The sequence below is a fragment of the Sebastes umbrosus genome, chromosome 3 (genome assembly GCF_015220745.1).
Source record: "Sebastes umbrosus isolate fSebUmb1 chromosome 3, fSebUmb1.pri, whole genome shotgun sequence".
NCBI classification, from domain to species: domain Eukaryota; kingdom Metazoa; phylum Chordata; class Actinopteri; order Perciformes; family Sebastidae; genus Sebastes; species Sebastes umbrosus.
The window spans coordinates 21,489,706-21,511,847 of record NC_051271.1 but is presented as its reverse complement, the minus strand read 5'-3'; the positions used below and the strand labels follow the sequence as shown (position 1 = coordinate 21,511,847).

Below are 22,142 nucleotides of genomic sequence, written 5' to 3'. Positions count from 1 at the left end.
TTCCACTGTCAAGCATCTTGCACTTGGGGCAGAGCTGTTTTGCAGGCTGTGACATACAGGTGAAGTGGCAGCTCTGGGTAGGAGTGTGCGTTCAGTCGCACGCCATTGCCTACTTCCTGCCTTGCTTTCGACGATATCATGCTCGCTCTGGTCCGCGCGTTCTCTCACTAAGTGGTTAACAATTTGGTTGCACTGGCTGCTCCAAATGGCATGAAAAACACTGTTTGTATGATCAATTTATTTTTTGAGAAATTCTGAATTTTATATTTTAGAAAAACAAGGGGTTTCCATTTTAATGACTACCACGTTTCTATGACACCATGTCAAAGATGAGTGTAGCTGTTTGGAAAAACTATGAACACTTGTCTGCTTTTTTTTAACCTTCCCCCGGCCTTTAAGACGTCATTAAGTGCATATCGTATCATCTAACAATCTAATTTGAACAATCAGACATCCAATGTGTCAAAAACAGAACTGCATGTACGTACACTGTTTCTGTTTTCACACGGTATCCGCCCTTTTACGTGTCAACAGCCTGGTGTGCGGAGGTGTGAACTTGTCATACAAGTTTTTGTTTTTCTGCATTCTCTGCACAACCGCTTCCATCATTTTTCCCATGGATACATCAAATTGCAAAACTATGAATGCCTTTGAGGAGAGACTTCAGAGAGTGTTGTCCCCGTTTGTACAGTTCCTCGCAGCAACCACGTGTGGCCTTAAGACACGGTTGCAAGACGTGTCGTCTGAGGTTCGTTTGAAGCATACTGAGACCTTTAATAGCATCCACAGGGTGTTCACACCTTCGACTCATGTCAGTGCAGTTTGAGAAAGTGCATACAGGAATAAAACTCAATATATCACATAACTACAGTCTTTACAAACGTCTCTTGCTGATGGCTTTTTTTTCCTTTACATCTCCTCGCCTCCTTTTTTCTCCTCTTTTCTGTCCTGCCACCTTCTTCGTTACTTTGCACATTCACGTCACCGCAGCCCTTCAGCCTCTCAGTTTTCCGTGATCACTGAAAAATCTGTCTCTTGTGTCTCAAGATCAGTAATCACCGGAGCTGAGATGAACAACACTAAAACATTGTACGAGTCTAAATCACGCGCTGCTCACACCAGCTTGTGTTGTCGGATGAGCAGGATGAGATTCGGGACTCTTTCTGAGCGGGAGGAGAATCGTTCAGACGGGGTTTTGTGCGGGCGCCACCGCATCCTCCACTGACATGTCCGAGTCCGTCTGTACCTCTGGAGCCGGGACGGGGGCCGGACTGACTGGAACCTCCACCGTTTCGTGCCTGCCGTTGGTCAGGGTGCTGGTTCGGGCCCGAGGGTTGTGCAGCTCTTTCTCGGGGCAGTTCTGCACAGTGATGATGCGGTTGAAGGCCTTAAGGCGGCGCCACAGCTGCAGGTAGACTTTACACTGGATGTACATGAAGATGAGGCCGCCCGTGAAGCCTATGGCCACCACAATGAGCTTGGTCCAGAAGGGCCACTCCAGCACACCTGATGACACACATACACCGGCACACGCAGAGCAGGTGTCAGTCAACCTGCAGGACATGTGGTGGATCATGATGGCAGTGTGTGCAGAGCTGTGCTTACCCCCTTCCGTATAGTACTTCAGAAGGGTAAATCTCCGTAACTCGTCTGCAATCAAGAGTGGGTGTAATTTCTCTTTAATTTATGATCTTTGAATAAACGTGTTCTATGCTATTATTTATTATATACAATTACTATACATTAATGCTGCAGTTGGTAACATTGAGCAAATATGTAAAGTTATTTTTATACAACTGTCACTATATCCTGACAGTGGTACTGTGCATGAAGCAGATAATCGGTGAAAAAATCCTGTTCCTGTTGCAAGATTTCACAGAGCCAAAGGAGAACAACCAATCAGAGCCGAGCTGTCTCTGGGCAGCTGTCAATCACTGCTCGCAAAACTCATGAACTTGGATCAAACGGTCAAACTAGGCAGCGCTGATCAAATATGAATCAATATTCTGTTACTGTAATGCCTATTTCTTGCGTCAAATATTTTCAGAAACTTCTTGTGGTGTACTGTTAAGCTGTAAAATGAGAACGTTTGTGACCCGGTAGCCATGTCGATATCAGTTGAGCCAAAAGTACAGTATACTGCGGGGTTGACGAGTTTTGCGAGCAGTGATTGACGGCTGCACAGACAGCCGCTCGGCTGCAGTTCGGCTCTGATTGGTTGATTTGCTTTGTGCGGGGTGAAATCCTGCAAATGCCATTAGGAGCAGATTACCTGATTACCACAGATTACCTGTCTCATGCACTACTGTCAGGATATAATGTATGACTTCTTATCGTCTTTGCTCAAAGTTAACGATTGCAGCTTTAATATATATTAATGCTTATTAATATTGTTTTTAACATACTGCATCTATGTTTTCTAACCTGAGGTCCTACAGTATGAGAACGATAATACTGGTACACTATGATCACAGCACGACACACCACACCATCAACAAACACAACATTGAACAGACACAAGCACTGAGGGGTCGATTTCCACTGTAAAAGTGACGTAAATTGTGACAAACTCAAATAAAGTTGAAGCTAATGAGTGCATCAGGCCGTAACGATCATCATGTGACCTGCTTTATATCTATGGTCCCAACACTGAACTACCTGCCCACTTAGAGAACATTTTATTAAAAGAACATACTGGTGTTTCAGCCCATTAACCAAAAATGATGTATTCTTCACATCACTGAAACTATTTTCCCACCTTCAACCTTGCCTTCCTAAGACGTTTGTTGCAGTTTATGTCAGTGCAGAATGCAAATGAGATTTGTAGAGATTTGAAACTCGTATTGTGTGGGTTGTTATTAGTCACAGTGAACCTTGAGTTGGTTCTGTTTTTTCTCAAATGCATGATTCATTTTGTGGTCATGAGATTAGTGGTGAATGTAACATCTGGAACTTGACATGACCTTTTTCAAGACATTTATTGTCCTCTCGGTTTCATTTTCGAACTGAATACTGTAGCTCTTGCTCTTGAATTTGGGCTGCCCTCTCTTAGTCGACTAAACGGTTGTTTTGGTCTTAGTCGACTAAGATTTCTTTAGTAGATTAGTCGTTTTTTAAGCTTTTTTCATGCTGAATGACTTATTTCCGAGAACCCAATGAGCACATCTCTGGTAAATACAAGTTTTAAAGTGGTGCTTTTGTGTGATTCTTTATGGAGAAACTCAGTTTTACAGATCTGTTGATTAAATCAACTATAATAATAACAATAATAATTGATTAGTCGACAAAATCGTATGAGTGTTAATTGAAGAATGTGATCGAGGACAGCCCTATCTTGAATGAAATGCTTTTCTCACAAATCTTGAATGTTGGAAAGTTTTGAAAAAAACATTCCTCAACTGCATTACCATGTGATAATAATAACTTACTACAATATATGATTATAATATAACATAAAAACATGGGTAAGTGTTCACTTTGATGGATCATCTATGTCAAACAAATTTCAAGCAAGTAGATTTTCCAACCAACGACTGCCTGAAAAGTGGCACAATTATCAACAAAACGTGGTCTGTAGCCGTTTAAAGTTTGTAGTTAGATTCAATGACATGTTTTTATGGGTTTCAGGTACCGACATTATCATAAACAATAAATCTACAAATCAATTGAATGTGTGTTTTTAAAGTAATCGATGCAGCGGTAGTTTTATTTGAAAGCTACTGGACTTTGTTGCCTCATTGTAACACAAGCTTCTGGTGTTTTTGAGATAAAATGGTATGATTTAAGTCTTTGTATGCATTAATATGTTAAACTGAGTTAAATTACAAATGAATGAGTCAAGAACACTGAAGATATTTAAAACCAATGTCTTCACTATAGAGCCAGAGGGACATGTGGGGATGACAGTAGGTTTATAAACTGGGAGGTTTACACTGGACAATACACACACACATACTTTTCACTAGTTTTACTAGATTTAGAGAAAACATGGATACAATGAGAGACTACATATGAAATGTATCTTCAAAAATCACACCACCAGAGTCAGAGAGGTTTAAAGATCAACAGGTGAAAAGGTTGAAGGTACCCTGTGGAGTATCTGACCACTAGGAGCGCTACAGTGCAGTGTTTTAATGGTCCTGTCCTGTTTGTATTAGGTGACAGGATGTGATACAAACTTCTCCAGAAGGCAGTAATACATATTGACCGTCTATCGTATAGTTTGCCTTATGACTGTGATATATGTACTTGTACATATTGCAGTGGCCGTTTTGCCATGCTTCAAGTTCCTAGGCCACGTAGTCTGCAAGGTATCTCAGTTCTGACTTGTGTTCCAATTATTTTCAATCCATTTTTGTGAAGACCCAATGTGTTCACAGGAGGCAAGGAAACATTGACCGTTGAGGGTTTATTTGAGAATCAATTACAACGTTACGACAGGTGGTTTCCATCCAAGTCACATCTCGCCCGGTCCACTACCGACTTCATATTCCATATACGTTAAGTGTTATCAAACGCTATCACTGTACGCTATAATACGCTATATAAAGCGGTCAAAAACTTGTTGTGATCCACACCTACGCAGACATCACAGCATCTAAAAACTGCCATATGGCACTAATCGTATATCGTAAATAATAAAATGTGTATTCCAGCACTATTACAAGAAAATGGTAAACAGCATAATCCTACATGGTGACTATTTACAAAAACTGTGGTACGAATTTGAAATGATGTAATATGTCATGCCAACATGTACAATTTTACCGAATATAAAGTTGCATAGTTGGCTCTTACAGTACACATTTGTATTTTACATTTTTATATAATGGAAAAATCGCACAGTCCACTTACTTATAAACTTGTAGGATTTTAATGCTGTTATTTATATTTTTTATCTTGAATTTTTCATTATTTAGATGTATTTTTCTAATTTGTGTTTTTACTCTTATTCCAATAATTTCTCTTTATTGTACACTAGCCTTTTTAGCCTCACGTAAGCACTGCACATTTTTCATGACCATGTGACAAATGAAACCTTTGAATCTTGAATCTTAAAGGACAGGAAAACTGCACGCTGATGTAAACACATTTTTAAAAAATGTAAGGTTTGCGTATGTTAATCGAGGGAGCAAATGTTTGTTAGGCCTTACTCACCATACCTTTGGGTGAGAAATTATGTTTTACAATTTAAAAACTCCCCATGGTACCTTTCATTTGCCATGCATCATAACATTTTACTCTTCTTGTCTCTGGTGTGTGAGCGAGGGAGCGAGGGAGCGAAGGGAAAGTACTCACCGTTCTTCCCAAGTCTGATCTCTTCCGCGGTTCTCTTGACCAGAACGTAGACCGACCACAACATACACACTAATGCTATCAGGTGAAACAACACTGAGCAGAAGATCTTCCTCCTCTCGCCCTTCGTCATGTTTAGCCTCTCCCACTGGAACACGGAGGGATGGAGATGGAGATGGAGATGGAGAGGGGATGAGAGGCAACATAGGGAAAGAGAGAAATGGTGTTACAGCCTGACAGCAAGATCCCAGTTCATAGCTGTGAATGATGATGATTTATGAGTGTGTGCCTACCATGAATAAAGGTTTGAGCTTCGTCTCCATAACAAAGTCAAACTTGCAGAGTTCACAGCAGCGAGTGTCTGAGGATTTGATCCACTGGTTGAGACAGGTCTGGTGGACGAAACTCAGGCTCCCTGTGCAGCGACAAGGCATGATCAACGGGCACTCGTCATCCCCCTCACAGTGGCAGATCCTACACACAGACACACCGAAAATAAACATACAATACAGTTTTTATCTTTTGCATCCTTGACCAACAGAATTTCCCTTTTTGGCCAATAAAGTTGAACTTATCATGGCACACACCCACGCCAATATACGGCTCACAAACACCCACTAACCTGCAGACCTCAGTCTCAGAGTCATCAGAGTACTGCCGGAACGTGCCTCCATTCATGCAGGGTTTCTGTGGCGTGGGCACTGCCATGTCCCCACCACCTGACCCCTTTTCCTGGTAGCTCTTGGTGATGAGCTCCTCGCCGTCCTCTGCCAATGAGGAGCTGTCTCCTGACTTGTAGCACTTCTCCTTCTCTCTGCTGTGTGAGCTTTCCCTCTGTGAAACGTGGCTGTCTCTCTTCACGGAGGTCCTGCTCCCGTGGCGCTTCTTGAGGCCTCCGCTGTCCTCCACCTGAGGCTGGTTCTCCTTCCCTTCATCCGAGCCCATCGACTGCAGCTCCATCACCTCTGCTTTGTCTTCTACTCCTTTACCCCCGTTCTCTCCATCCCTCTCTCGGTCGCTTCCGCTGCGGCGACGCACTCTTCGGGCTTTCTCTTTGCTCCAGCTGCGGGCTTCGCGCAAAGCCTCATCCCCAGAGGTGGAGTCTGACTGCGGGGCCCCCGAGCAGCGGAGGCGAGGCGGGAGCTCTCTCCGGTTCTTGGCAGACCGCTCCCTCTTCTCCCCGTGCTCGCTGCGGTCAGAGCTGTGGCTGCGGTCGCTCTGCTCCTGCTTGCCGTTGGTTTCCACGCAGTCGTCGGCGGTGCAGCTGCTTCTCTTGCGGCGGTGACGGCGCTTCACCTGCTTCTTCTGCGCCTGAGCCGACGAGGCCAGAGTCGTGCTGGTGGTGGCCATCACAGAGGTGTGTGGGTGCTTGTTGTGTTTGTGCGATTCAGAAACATCCTCCTCTAAACGGGTCAGCTGGCTAGAACTGAACACACACACACACACACACACACACACAGAGATGAAGATGTGTAAAACAAAATCAGGTGAAATGAAATGGAGAAGACATGTGATGACATTGACTAAACAAATGGGCTGAGACCTGATTGTATGCACTTAAAGGGTCATCTAGCTATGCAGAATGTTTTGTCTTTATATGCCCCGGGCCCCGTTTCAGAAAGCAGGTTAAACAAACTCTGAGCCTAAGCCTGAGCTCTGAGTTGACTAATCCTGGTCCGAGTCAGTTCAATCAACTCTGAGCAGGTTGATCCTGAACATAAAAAGCCATCATGAATAGAGTTCTGATACTATGATTCACCATGGCAACAGGTAAATAAAAGGCAGAGCCTCCTTTATAATCCAGTTGACGTAAAGATATTAATAATGTACCCATTTATCTTTTAAAAAAAGTCAGAATGGGGAAAACTGTCAATAATACAATAAAGTTTTATTCAGTGTTGTCCATTAATTAATCGTTTACCAGACATTTCCTTTATGTATAATAAAGTGGTGAAATCTGACTGTGTATTGTACATTACATTTTAAATATATTTGTTCAGCTTTAATCTGATGGGGACAAAACACAGGAGCAGCAACTTTAAAAAATATATATTTAAACATAGAGACATGATTATAAACTCACAGTCTGATCCAGTAATAATGTGTTTGGTGATTTAAAGGTTAAAATAGAGTAGATGTTAAAATTGTAGACATCTATTTGGATCTTGGCTCAACAGCATTCAGTGACTTTATTTTGGCTACTTCAACATATGTAGTAAATTTAAACACAGTCACTGAAATGTTATGAAATCACGTTCACAGACTACACGCAGCCTGTTAAAAAAACTCTCTAACTCCATTCTGCAGCTGCACCACCAGCTGCAGTGATAGAGAGAGATCATTATACTGTATTATTCAAGCTTCACAGCGATTTTTATCATTTAAACTGAGATTACACATTATGTGCAATAATATTTCATTTTATTATATTTCAGTTACCATGGTAACTGACCCAGAGTTTTAAGTTATCTCTCTTTCTGGAACAGAAAACCCAGAGACGGTGCTAATCAGATATTTGTAAGTCAGAAAAAGAACCAACTGTGGGTGAGATGCAGCTCTACGGGTTGACGTAAGTCAACTTACAGAAACAATAAGTCTAAATTCAGCTTGTTTTTCTGATCAATGTGAAAAACATTAAATTATCTGTTCCTTGAAACTCCTATCTGCTTCTGCGTTGACTGAAAGTTATGTTGGTAGGACAGGTACGACTTAACAATGAAGTGAAAACAAAATGTCAAAATTGACTGACTGATTATCCGGCTGGGTAATCAGAATGGGAAATTGGTGAATATGGAAGGATCTGATCATGCTATTTGACAAATGGAAGTCCAAGCACTCACATACATCACATGTGTCCACACTGCTATAAAACACAGCATCCTTTCAGCCTTGTAACGCCAAGACTGCGCCCGTCAGCGTGACGACCACACGGATGTAATCATCTGAAGGATCCTGTTTCTGCAATCAGCCATCTTCCCCTCATTGATTGCGCTATGGGAGCACCATTGGATCTCAGCATCCATTTTAATTTTGTTAATGCCCTCTGGGTTCGGGAGACCATACTAATTCAGTCTCCCACTCAGTGGAGGAGAAGCTTTAAACTGTGCATGTTAATATCACACAGAGAACTGGGGCTGCTCTGGAGCTTTAAAAAAAATGTTTATGTTTGCAGATATTTAAGGAACGTCGGTCTAGCACTTTCTGCCCAGATGACTGTAATTCTGGTTAAAACCTTAACAGACAGCTGTCTCACCTGCAAATGTCCTGAGAAGACGGGGTGATTGATGTTCTTGAGGCTGTAGTTGGTCCTGCTGTAGAGTTGCTGGCCTGAAGCAAACAGACTCAAATTAGCTTCCATGATGCTTTGCAGGTAGAACAATCAACTTCAATCAACTATAACCAGTTTATCAAAACATCACAACATCTTCACACACTTTCTAATGACCACATAATCAAAAAAAAGATTCATATTAATGATAAATCATAAACATGAATGATCTTAAAGCTGAATTAATGGATTTTTTGGCTGGCAAAATAACCCCAAATAAGCTGACAAACATACAGCCCTGACGTATTACAGCCTTATAAAGCATTGCGAACATATTAGCACGTAAACATCCAGAAGACACGGAGAAACACCAGCATTAATTCTTAATATTTCTGGCCACCAGACAAATCTCAGTCCACTATTCACACTCTTTTTAGCTCTGGTTTGGCCTCCACCAACTCCTAAGAAAAGTATCTGAGTCTTTAGCTGCTAGATATTCAGAGGCTTTTTACATTAGCTAGTTGTTAAAGTGTGTAGGATTTGGTGGCATCTAGTGGTGTTGTTGAAGATCACAACCAATTGAGTACCCCTCCACTCACTTCTCCCTTTACAAGACTGCGGTAACATGAGCCGCCGAGTGCAAAACCGTGGTAACTAACTCTGAGGCCATCCTTACCATAATAACGCACTTTAAGAGCAACGGAAGTCAGGCGGTGGCTGGCGGTACCACGGTTTTGCACTATGCAACTCACGCTACAGCAGTTTCACAAGCGTGTAGGAGAACTACGGTGACCTTCAGGTAAAGCAAAAACGTGAAAGGCTCTCTCCAGAGCCAGTGTTTGGTTTGTCCGTTTCTCGGCTACAGTAGAAACATGGCGGAGCAACATGGCAGACCCGCTCCCTATGTAGATATGAAGGGCTCATTCTACGCTAACGAAAACACTTCTTGCACATCAGATTGTGCTTGGGTAAACGATGCTATCAAACACTGTGAACTGTGACCTTGATATTGTCCCTTTAAGCGCTCTGATATTCAGCGGTTACCTTGGAGATGTTGCTGGATCGACTCCCTGAGCGCCCAGGGGCCTTCCTCCCCTGCAGGGTGACGGAGAGACGGAAAATCATTAGAGAACACAGAGTAGTATGTGATGCTTTAATGACACGAGGCAATGCAGCCTGAGGTGTTTAAACCAGCGATCTCTCTGGCACACAACACCAGATTTAACATTAAAACTATATTTCACTGCACTCACGTCAACACTGGAGCTAGAGGCTCATTCATCTTACCATAACATTTTAGTGTGATCTGCTGTAGATGCTTTTCATCATGAAATAATCTGCTGATTAGTAAATCTGTGATTGAACAGTTTAGTATATAATGCCCGTGGCAAGTTCTGAAAGCCCACGCTGATGTCTCCAAATGTCCTGTTTACTAAGACATTCGAAGACATTTCAATTAAAATATTAAAATCCCAGGAAAGCAACAAATCTTCAGAAGCTGAAACCAGAGAATATCACAATTTTTGCGTAATTAACTTCCTGAGACCGGCGGGATCTGGGGCAATCATGACCGACTTTATTGTCTTTCAGAGGTTGTAGCGGGCTCAGTTTTAGAGCTAGAGTGAAGTTACAGATATCATATAAAACTAGAAAGCCTAAGGTATCAAGCTTGTCGGGGAAAAATAATCATCATAATAATAATCACAGCCTCATGAAACTTTACAACCACAAACTAGAGACCTACAGCATTCAGAGGATGGATGGCTTTCCTACGTAGATTGGCAATAAGGGGGTCTTCTGAGCAGTTTCCAGAACAGAAGTGCTCCCCATCCGATCACTGAAAAATGCAATTCTTGCAGAAATCTCAAAGGTTTTGATACCAAATCACAGCATGTCTTTTTCTATGGTGTTCCTCAAGGTTTTGGTGAATTAGCGTGGTATTTTGTAGGGAGTATTTTATTGATAATTTTTTATCAATTCTCGATTGGTAAAAAAGTGGTAAATTGGTATCAACCCACAAATTGCTGCAACAACTTATGAAACATAATAGAGCATGGGGATGACCATCATATACTTCCATCATAGTGTTCCAAGCCATTATACACTTTCATAATTTATTTTAATTCATTCATTAATTCATTTTTGTTTATTTCTGATTTATGAGTAGAACAATTTGAGACAGTGCTGAGCTGCATCTCAAATTAATCTTCAGGTTCCCAGCTTTCAGATGATGTACACCACTTCTATGTGACATCTACTGTTGACCTGCTATCCCCCCCTAAAGACCCCCTGTACCCCCCTAAAAAAAGAAAAAAAATTGGTCTATTGTGGGACTTAGAGGGTTAAAAAACTGAAACAGTCCATTGATATTCTTGGCTATTATTTTTCTGTCAACGACTGACAGTTTCTCTTTGTACAAATAACTCAATGTCAGAAACTGTACAAAGGCTTTGTTAACTTCTCAAGCTAGATTTTCAATTGTAAGATCTCTACAAAGGTCCCCAAAATAAGTGTAATGCGAGAAATGTAGGACCATTCCTTAGGTTTTGTGTTAAAGTAGCTAAAGATAGACAAATTGAACCAGCTTTAATTCCGCAATAAAAATAAAAACATAGTAATTAAACTAAGCGCCTTTACAATCACCAACTTGTTCTATAGTACTTGGTGTAATTCGGTGTTGTCTGGCTGTGTGTTGATTGGTTAAAATCCAGCGTCAGGAGTCACGCGTGGGCACGTGTCCTTGTTTTTTCATTGTGACCCGGAGCCCTAATGCCGGCCAATCCTATTACCTGGTCGTCCTTCTCTGCTGTGCAATGTGTCTCTATTTAAAGCAAACTAATAGCACTTTTTCTAGGACTTCCTGGTCAGGACCAGGTCAGTTCACAAGCTGGCAAACCCTTTGTCACGATACATGCAGCATTATATTATTGATTTAAATCATGATATATTCCATTTTCTGTAAAACGAATTGAGAAATTATAAATGGATAAAATATCCTGTCAGACATCGCTGCTTTGTGGTGATTCAGCAGAATAAATACCTGACAAATCAAAATCACATTGATACAAAAATCATATAAAAATCCCAATTTGCTAACATTGGTGACAGTGGCCTAATACACCTAGAGATTTTAAAGGGATAGTCTTAAAGTAGACACATTTATATCGTCTCACTGTATATATATATATACTATATATATATATATATATATATAAAATGAAAAATGTGAAAAATGTCATCAGTGTTCCCAAAGTCCAAGATGACATCCTCAAATGTCTTTTGTCCACAACTCAAAGATATTCAGTTTACTGTCAATAAAGGAGTAAAGAAATCTGAAAATATTCACATTTAAGAAGTTGAAATCAGAGAACTTTGACTTTTTTTTCTTAAAAAATGACTCAAACCGTTTAATGGATTATCAAAATAGTAGGTGATTAATAGTTGACATTTAGTCGATTAATGTTTGCAGCTCTAATATATACAGTATATCATAATTCAGCTGTGTCTCTGTGTTCACATGAGATAAATATGTTTGTTTTTTTACATTTTTTTCTACATTTTTTAGCCCTAAAACCTCAGAATCTCTTGGCAGGTGTCTAAACAGAGAATGTTGATGTAACACTTACTCTGTTGGGAGAGTTATAGTTAGAAACTACCAGATTTATCAAGTAAATATACAGACTTTCAGGAGCAACGGCAGCAAGAAATCTTAAGTCAAATCAAATAAACCTTTCCTCCATCACTACTTCAAGTTGGCTTTGACCCCGACCCACACTGGTGATGTTACTGGCAGCCAGGAAACACACCTACAGCCTTAGCTGTCTTTACTGCGAAAAGGTGCTGTATTCTGTGTGTATCAACCCACACACATGGTCCACTATTGAACATGCGATGGGGAGGAGCAGGATAATCTGCCAACTGTCTGGTGTTGGAGTGAGTGGGCAGTGGAAACTGAAGTTAAGCATGAAAAAGAGTGAAAGTTAAAGAGGTGTGTTTGATAGTATATTCACAGGGGGGAAATTAGATTTAAAAGATAATGTTTCAATAAATCCCATGAAAAGACCAAAACCAAAATGCAGTTGTTCGTCTCTCAGTACTTTCTGACTTCCCTTCCTGTCAGTGACTCTCAGCCCCAAGAAGACAATAACTGTGTGCTGTAGGCTGATCTGAGTGTGTACAGTATGTATATTTATATATGCAGGAATGTGACTTGCTGTGGCTCTTTTTCTACAAAAAGTCCCCTACTTTGTATAAAATCTCTACTTTTGATATTTTGTATGTATTCCTTTGTTGTCTTTATTTATTGTCTATAATTTAACATACTTCTGTATCAAGTGTACTACACTATTTCAGCAACTACAGTTAGTGGGTACATTCTTATTGTTATTTTCCCACTTTTGTCTCTTGTTTTGTTCCCCCTCCTTTATTATTATCATTTTTTTTGTCTCTCTTTGTTTATTTGTATGTTCAATTTCACAGAAAAAGAGGGAGCTGCCCATATAAGTCCAAGATGTAAACTGTTTAAATTGGCTGTATTCTCACAATAAAAACAGAATTGTCCAAAAAAAAAAAAAATATGTCCAGATATATACTTTTATAGTAGTTTTCAGCAAACATGGCTCAAACCTGAATAGGGAACATTTTCAGCTGTGAATTAATATGTGTATTGCAGCAGCAGGACGCTGTATGTTGAATTGACTCAAATTAAACAAGTGCCTATCGTAGTGAGAGAACATGTTATCCTCACTTTGGACACAATGGAGGTCTATGGCACACAGGAATAAGATATATTATATTTGGATATATATTTGGCTATACAGATAATAATTGTAGGATCAATTCATTGTTTTGATCTTTGTATTTTTTGAGTGTAATCATTTTTTTATTATTTATTATTATTATTTTTTTTTTACAACAAGTAGAAGATGGATATATTAGGAATCCACAGGAGAGAAAAGAAGAACAAAAGACTAAACAACAGACCTTTTCATTGCCGTTCTGTTGCTAGGGCAACAGCTTTGGTTCAAGTTTACTTCCTGTCATCTAACTACATTTACAAACATTGGAACAGGAAACAGAAAGGGGTCTATTTAGAATGTTTATGTCAAGTATGAAAAGGTCTATAGAAACAATAGGAACTATAGAAACGCACCAAAAACACAAAACACCTGCTCAGATTCATACACGCAACACCAGAGGTTACAATAATAATGTGCAATAAGAACAATCAAGAAAATCCCTGCAGCATGATGGCAGAGACACCAGGCTCTACATAGTTCAGGTAAGGTTCCCACATTTTATAGAACTGGTCTGTTTTTAATGTAATATACATGTAAGGTATTCAAAATCAAATAGCACTCTCTGCCAGGCTTTAACAGTTGGTACTTTTCATTAATCCAGTGCAATAAAATGTTCTTCCTTGAAGCATAAGTAAGAATACCGTACAATCTCTTATTGTTTTTTGACGTTACATATCTGCTTCGAAAGCCCAGGATGAGGCACACTGGGCCCATCTCCAGTTCCAGACCCAATCATTTTTCTATTTCAATTATCACATTGGACCAGTTAATACCTTTGATGCTTACAGCATGATCAAAGACAATGAGTTGGAGCAGGGGTTCCCAAACTTTTCCATGCCAAGGCCCCCCAAATAGCATTAGCTTATGGCCCTCCTTTTGCGAGATGCCTCTAAAACACATTATAAATAAATAAATACATACATAAATAAAATTAAACTTCCCGTTTCAGGTCAACACAGCTTATGACGAGATGAATGTTGCTTTGAATGGCATTCAAATAAAAAAGACAATCATTGCAAGTAAGACTCCAATATGTTATATATTATTATAAATTATATCTTATAATAATTATTATTTTATTTTATTTTCCTGGCGAAAAATCACTGGGTTAAAGTACCAATTTCTGTCTTGTATTTAAGACACGTGGATGAAAGTGCAGGGCTGAAACAATGTCTAGAGTTGGGGGATTTATAAAATCTATGGAGGACTAAACCTGCCAAAATAATAAAAAAAAATATTCGATAAATAAATAAATATAAATATAAATAATATAAATAGATTATTATAATATAAATATTCATTAAATGTAGCAAAATAATATTAGAAACAAATATAGCCATTAATTAATTAATTGATAAAATGTGACATAAATTGATATTTATGTTTTAATGTCCTTCTTTATCAATTTATCTTTGTATTAATTTCCTTATTTATTTACTCTTCTGTTTTTTTTCCCCTTTTATTTATGTATTTATCTTTTAATATTTTTTTATGCACGATTTTCCCTTTGCATTTTACCCCTCATTTATTTCCCCAAACTTATTTATTTCTGCATTGTTTGCTTTATACATTTCTTTACACATTTCTTTTGTAATAATGAGGCAGAAAATGCATAAGGAAATGTAAAGAAAAATCTAAAAATGAATACAAATAAATATTTGAATAAATAAAAGGGAAAATTTAGGGAATTAATACAAAAGAAGCAAATTAAAACAGAGGTATCAATTTATGTCACATTTGATCAATTAATTAATGGCTACATTTACTTTTTTAATATTATTTTGCTACATTTAATAACATATTTATTTGTTTATTGAGTCATTTATATATTTATATATTTATTTTTTTTAATTTGGAAGGTTCCGTCCTCCATAGAAACAGGTGTCGGTTATGACCTTCCCCTGTTTTGACACACTAAGCACCAAGCCTTAGGTTTATGAAGTGTAACAGGCTTGTCACAGCTCAACCTAATCATTTTAAATTTCTTAAAAAACAGTAAGTTCCACAGTGGAGACTTCAAAAGGGAAGCTTCAACACCCAGCCAGCTAGAGTTATTTACAACCCAGTCAAAAATATACCTCGTTTGAGTACACAGCTGATATGTTCTGATATTTGGTATAATAACATTTATTAAAATACTTGCCTACATGCAATACACGTTAGAAGTCTGTTTGTAAAATGTTGGTATTTATACTACTGTATATATTATATACAGCATAATGCAGTATGCAGTGTAGCACTATGAAAGTTATGATCTTTATGTATCTTACAGGATATTAAGTTCAAAGTTGATGTTTCTAATGTCTCATGTGGGTGGCTTCTTGATATATTTTTACTTGACATATAAAAAGCAAAACAGAGCTTGCCTGTACCAGCCCACACACAGACACAGTTATAGGCACACTCTGTGCAAATCAGTGAAATAAATAAGAGAGACACTGACAAGGAGAAGACTGCATCATCTAAGCTGATCAAGGGATTTGCTGATAGCCAGGTTTAAATCATCAGTCCTGCGTGGAGTCAAAGCAAACACTCTGCAGCCTCCACTTGGTGCTGGACTACATGTCATGGACACATGTACTGGGCATCAGGAACGTGCTTGTGATGTTTGGCAGTTTAACAGGACAGAACAATCATTCATTATGAGTCACGAAACAGATCATTTGCCAATAATTAACATATCACTACTCCGTAATGTGGTTAAACTAGGATTACTGCGTCGCGTTTGTATGCCTCTGACAACAAGTGGAGTTGCAGTTTACATCCATGTCTCTCCGAAATGTCATCACTTCATCATATTATCCTATTAGACATGTGTGTAAACTTGTCATAATTAGCATATGAATGCTTGAGTTACGGACAAAAACATGTTTTGTGAGGTCACTGTGACCTTGAACTTTGACCACCCCAAAATCGAATTAGTTCATCCTTGAGTCCAAGTGGACAATTGTGCCAAATTTGAAGAATTTCCCTCCAGGCGTTCCTGAGATATTGTGTCACGAGAATGGGTCATTAGCCCACAACTGTCTTAAAAAGTGTGGTCTCCACAGCACGTGAACACACCACAACACAACCAGTGTCAGCTACACACACAGTGGTGATGTCTGATTTCTTTTACAGAGTAAGATCGATATCCTCTTTGTGTTCAGTAGAGACAAAGATTAGTCTAACAGGTGTTTAGCATTGATCAGCACAACGACTAGTCTTGTTTGCTTGTAAGTTAGTAACCTATACTTATAAAGATCCCCTAGATTTTGTTCGGATTGAGGAAAATTTGAAAAGTCAACCAACTTTCACATGAAGGCATCTAAAACAACGTGTTAATACAGTTAAGTCGTTGCTGGAAGGCATGTTTGATGGAGCTAAGCTAGCCATTTCCTCCTGCTTCCACTCTTTGTGCCAAGCTAAGCTTAACGCATCTGGACCAGTTTTCTGAACACACAGATGTTAACCGATCATCTAACTCTTAGTAAGAAAGCTAGCAAAAGTGTTTTTCAAAAGTCAACACGTTGAACTTGCTATCCTTGTGTTTGCTTTTCAGTCTTTCTCTGTCTGACAAAGCCATTAAAGTCTGTTCAAACAGTACTACTGTGTGTGTATTGCATCTGTACAGTGGTCGCATCTGTATCCTAATCACACTCAGACTTCCCAACTCTTTGGCTCACACCCAATAAACACAGATAGTTTAAAAAGGCAAATGATCCATTCTCATAAATGTATGAGCCACTGTTTATATCAGGCTTTTCAGTCTTGACTTCCTAAAAGACACCTACAGTTGTACACTGGCTCCACCTGAGTCCCACTTATGTTATAATGCATCTTAAGGTTTTACTCCTCACTACAAGCAAAGAACCTGTAATGTATCATCTAAAGTATCCCGAATTAAAAGGCTGACAGGTCAAAGACACAACAAAGCACTGCCAACATTGCAAGAAGATTTAACTACACACAAGATCACAGTAAAACACACCGCTCCTTCCTGCTGGAGCCTCGTATACGCCTCAACTACAGTTCAGTGGTAATAAAGTGCTGCATCAGAGACAACACTTACCTGAGCGTCTGCTCCTCTGCCGACACTCTGATGCACAGCAGAGACTTTGGCGAGTCTATGTGTGGACATGTGCATGTTTCTGCAGCGGGGATTAAGTGATGTAGCGTGGACCAAGGGCTATATTTTGGTTTTGTGCTCTGGCTACGAATCAAAAATACACCTACAGCCACATTTAGACAACCAACCAAGAAGCTGCAGCTGCACCGTTCATAATCTTAAAGGTATAATATACAGGAATTTTCTAAAAAACAATATATAGACTGATACAAAAATAATCCCTCTCAATCATCACTCATGCCCTTTACCCACTAGTGTGTGGTGGCGTCTGTATCTGCGGAGACCCTGCCCTCTACCTGTATTTTCTCTTTTCTTCTTATTTTGCTGTGTTCGGGACGTTTCTGGGCTTCAGCAATAAAGTTTTATTTCTTTGATTCGCTGCTTTGTTCTCACTAACGCCGCTCCCTCTCTTCATTCACCCCATAGCTCGCTCGACCATCACTGCTCTCTCTCTCTCCAGAAACTGTTACATATTATACCTTTAAAGGAACAGTGTGTAACATTTAGGGGGATCTATTGGCAGAAATGTAATATAACAATAATAACTATATTTCCATTTGTGTGTAATCACCTGAAACTAAGAATTGTTGTGTTTTCGTTAGCTTAGAATGAGTCCTTCATATCTACGTAGGGAGTGGGTCCTCTTCACTGAGTCCACCATGTTGCACCGCTATGTTTCTACAGTAGCCCAGAACGGACAAACCAAACACTGTTTTGGTCAATAATGTTACTCGCTCCCGTCACCGCCGCTCTCTCTCTCTTGCTTCAACACTCACTTCCCACATACACACACACTCTACGCACTGGCTCTGCTCCAAATGACCTATGCTACTCTTACAACAACTGGCTCTAGAGAGGACCATTCGCGTTTTCGCGTCGGCCACCATAGTTGTCCTTACATGCTTGGCACACGGGAGAGGCTTCAGTTGGTTGCAATCTCAATCTCACCGCTAGATACGGCCAGATCCTACACACTACTCCTTTAAAGGTGCTATTGATAACATTGATAACATTCAGCCACAAGAAGTCGCATTCTCCCTCCCCCGTTCCATTGCATTTACTTCACAACAAGTGGTTTCCAGTTCATTCTACAACCTGCAAATTTTATGGTCGAGTGGAGTGAGACTCAGACAGTCTCTTTCGAGGTAGGGTAATGAAGTCATGTAGCTATAGGCCATTGATTTCCATTTCTTTCGATACAATATTAAAATCGACTACAAGACAGTGCAACAAGAAAACTTTAAGAAGAATTAATTCAGCCTTGATGTTCACTGTGATGGATTACAGAAATGTTTCAAGTCTGCTAATACATTTTAACATCTTATGGATATGAATAGAAACCAGTGGATGCCTGGATCCATAGTGAAATTGAATCAACATTTCTAAAATGATTTAAGTATCAGTAATGTTTAGTAAATGGGCTAAAACATGCATAAACATAAACATAAATAGTCTAATGTGAACCATGTAGCCACAACATCCTCTTTTTGTTTGTTTTCATGTTTGGGGTTCTTTGTTGTGTGTTATAATTCTGCATCCTCCTCATATTTTCTGTTTGATTTAATTTTCAACTGTCAAATAAAGGCAAAGGAAGAAAAATAGACCAATGTCCAAAATGTGGTCCAAACTTTGCGTTTGATGTTCTAGTTCACACTTTGACCACAGGCAGCTGCCTTCTGTATACATTAATACCGAGTGGACTGAGGTGTACACACTGGTTGACTTCCTCTGGCTGGTTCCTCTTTACCTATGTACATCAATGTATGGGAATCTAAATTAATATGGGTCATGCTCTCATGATGTCAGTTCCCCCGAATTATGATGATGTTTGAGTACACAGCTTGTTCCTCCTTAAATCATGTACAGAACGACTTATAGTAAATTTGAAAGGATCTGGAAACTGCACTCTTGGTTTCATCGTTTTGCTCCAGATTCATTGCTTTAACTTAACTTAGATAGTTTTAAAAACTAAAAAGCATGTCTATGTGTCAAAATAAAGTTTTTTATTTTATATTGTTGGAGGGCCATTTTGCCCTTATTTAGATATCTGACAGTAGAGAGGTTACAGTTAATGTAACAAATGACAAATGTCTTTCAAAAAGCTAGTAACCAAGACTTTTAGATGCAGTATTGTGATCACACATGAATAACTTACACTAGAATATTGTGCCAATTATGAGGAAGTGAAACCTTTTTATGCCACAGTTAGTCCGTAAAACATCTGAACAAGTAGATTCGTAGTGAAGCTATTAATGAGTGCATGAACGACCAAAACAGAACAGCATAATTTTTGTTCTTGTCTGGAATCGAGAGACCAAATAAACACAAACTAACTCAGCAACAACCATCTGACCACTTGCATAGGTTTGTAAACTATATAGTTTTTATAAATCAAATCAAATTATATTTATATACGACAGGCGTAGACTCAATGTGCTTCAAAAAGAAGAAAAACAAAACAGACAAAGAGCAAATGTGACAAAAAAATACAATAAGAACATATAAGATAAGAAGGTATAACAGTAAAAGGGGAATAAGAAAAGAAGATATTATTTTATTATTATTAAAAATGTAATAATAACAATAATAGTTAGATAAGAACTTAACTCTTTAGTTTGTGTATGGCCATGGTGACCTTGTTTGCAGTTCCTAACTCTATCTACTTTGAATGCTCCCTGCTGTTAGAGAAAAGGCTTTATAGCCTTATGCATGTGACGTAACATGAGGTGATGGGACGTGGTGTGACGTTCTGTGATGTTTCCATGATGTTCTATGATGTGACGTGATGTCAGGCTCTATAGAAGATGCAGTTGAAAGCATCAGACCCCAAGTGAAGGAACGGTGATAAAAGGCTGCTGAGTGCATACATGTATTGTATGTGTGAGGGACTGAGTTGAGAAGACTGTCAGCTGAAACTGGAGGCTAAGACACACACGCACACTCAAGATCAATGCTCCAACCAAATGACCTTTACCCTCTGACAACACAAAGCTGGAATATTAAATCTGTAATCTGACTTTACACCAGTTTTAAGCCTTAAAAAGGACAGAAAACCTCAAAGGCTCAAGAACAGTTAGAGTCAGAAACTCACCTCAGCCTTGTCTTTGGAGCGAGCAGCACTCTTGCCGTTGTTGGCTGTCTCCTTGGCCGGAACCACAGTTATCTGTTGTATTGGCATGCTGCTGTTTCCAGGCAACGCTCCGGTGTTACTCCAGCAGCATTCCCAGCACGCCGCACCTTCCTGTCCTCCGAACCCTGTCCCTGCTTGTGATCCGCTGTCCCATCCAAGGGCTGTTTTCAGGGGAAAGGATCGCTCTCCTTTATCAGCCCAATCCGGATCATCAAGAGGAGCGGAGAGATGGAGCGGGATCAGGTCACCGTGGCAACAGGAAGACAGCTCTGGAGATGGTGGGGTGTGAGGTCGTCATGACGACTGGGAAACTACTCAACAGTGTGCACCACCTCCTCCTCCTACTCCTCTGCCCTCCTGCTGAGAGAGAGAGACGGAGAGAGAGGAAGAGTTGAGATGGAGCCGAGCAGTAAAGAAGGAGGCAGGGAAAATGTGCGTTGTCGCAACATGTGTGTGTGTGTGTGCGTGCGTGTCTTTCTCGGTTGGGAGGAGCCAGGATGTTGTCGTGCTTGCTGGGTAATAAGCATACAGTCCATGAGGATTAGGGCTTAGACTAACCTCAATCTCCCTCTCTGACCAGTGGTGCTGCTAATAAGCTTAAGCAACTTGTGCACATGGACAGCAGCCCCCCCCCCTCCTCTCAGACACACACACACACACGCACTGTCTGATTGTTCAGGGACTCCCTGCTGAGAAACACTGTGTTGATAGATGTTAAGCCGCCTCATTTCTGTCATGTTAAAGGAATAAAGGCACATTAGTCGTCTGACTGGCCACGAAATGAAAACCCTACACAACCATATCAGTGTCTTCACAGGATGTGTGTGTAGGTGTTTGTGTTTGCGAGGGTGTAATCCTATTTCAAATTGTCTCAGGTCATGAGGATTATGATTGATATAACTGGAAAATGGGTGACTTAAAGTGATCACTCAGGAGCAGCCACTGACTGTGGTGAAGAGGGAAACAAACTCAAGTTTCTCCAGAGACGTGCACAGGAAAGTGACAGTCCACTTCACTTTGTTCGTTATTTTTTATTATATGCCAAGATGCATAATCAAGATGATTTTAATAAATTACAAAAACTAATGTATTCCTGAAATTTTAAACCAGATTTTGTAGTTTTCGTCCCTTTACTCTTATTATTAGTATTACTTCTTTGTTAAAACGGAATCACTTTTACAAATACATTTCACCCAAGGCCCCCACGATTTCTTTCAGTGATTCATATAGGTTAGGTGTTGCTCATTGACAGTGAATAAGAAAAACAGCTAAGCCAATAAGAGGCGGGATTAAGAATGGAGAGGTCATCTTCTAGTACCAGAGCCAGAGAGATGTAGAGAGAAAAGTTGCCACAAAAATGGCGTGGATGAGGTTGGTGTGGAAGACATTTTTGACTTTAAAACCATCTCTTTGTAGGCTTTAGGACTTCCACCTTGTTTTAAAATGAAAAATCAGTTGAACTGAACTTAAAGGGGACATATCATGCTCATTTCCAGGTGCATACTTGTATTTTGGGTTTCTACTAGAACTTGTTTACATGCT

At 39.7% G+C, this 22,142-nt stretch overlaps 1 protein-coding gene across 2 annotated transcripts; it reads right to left on the bottom strand.

Annotated features, from left to right (window-relative positions):
- Positions 1–284: 284 nt before the first annotated feature.
- On the bottom strand, positions 285–21,073 carry march1 (membrane-associated ring finger (C3HC4) 1). Of its 2 annotated transcripts, XM_037765336.1 has the most exons (8): positions 20,562–21,073; positions 9,608–9,658; positions 8,549–8,622; positions 5,918–6,721; positions 5,589–5,769; positions 5,299–5,443; positions 1,606–1,650; positions 285–1,506 (listed from the first exon to the last, which is right to left on the bottom strand). In XM_037765336.1, the coding sequence occupies exons 1-8, from the start codon at positions 20,646–20,648 to the stop codon at positions 1,184–1,186; spliced, it is 1,710 nt and encodes a 569-aa protein (XP_037621264.1). In that variant the 5' UTR covers positions 20,649–21,073; the 3' UTR covers positions 285–1,183. The 2 variants fall into 2 exon arrangements, with proteins under 2 accessions (XP_037621264.1, XP_037621265.1); XM_037765337.1 differs by lacking the exon at positions 1,606–1,650 and having other exon boundaries at positions 20,562–21,072.
- Between the last annotated feature and the right edge of the window lie 1,069 nt (positions 21,074–22,142).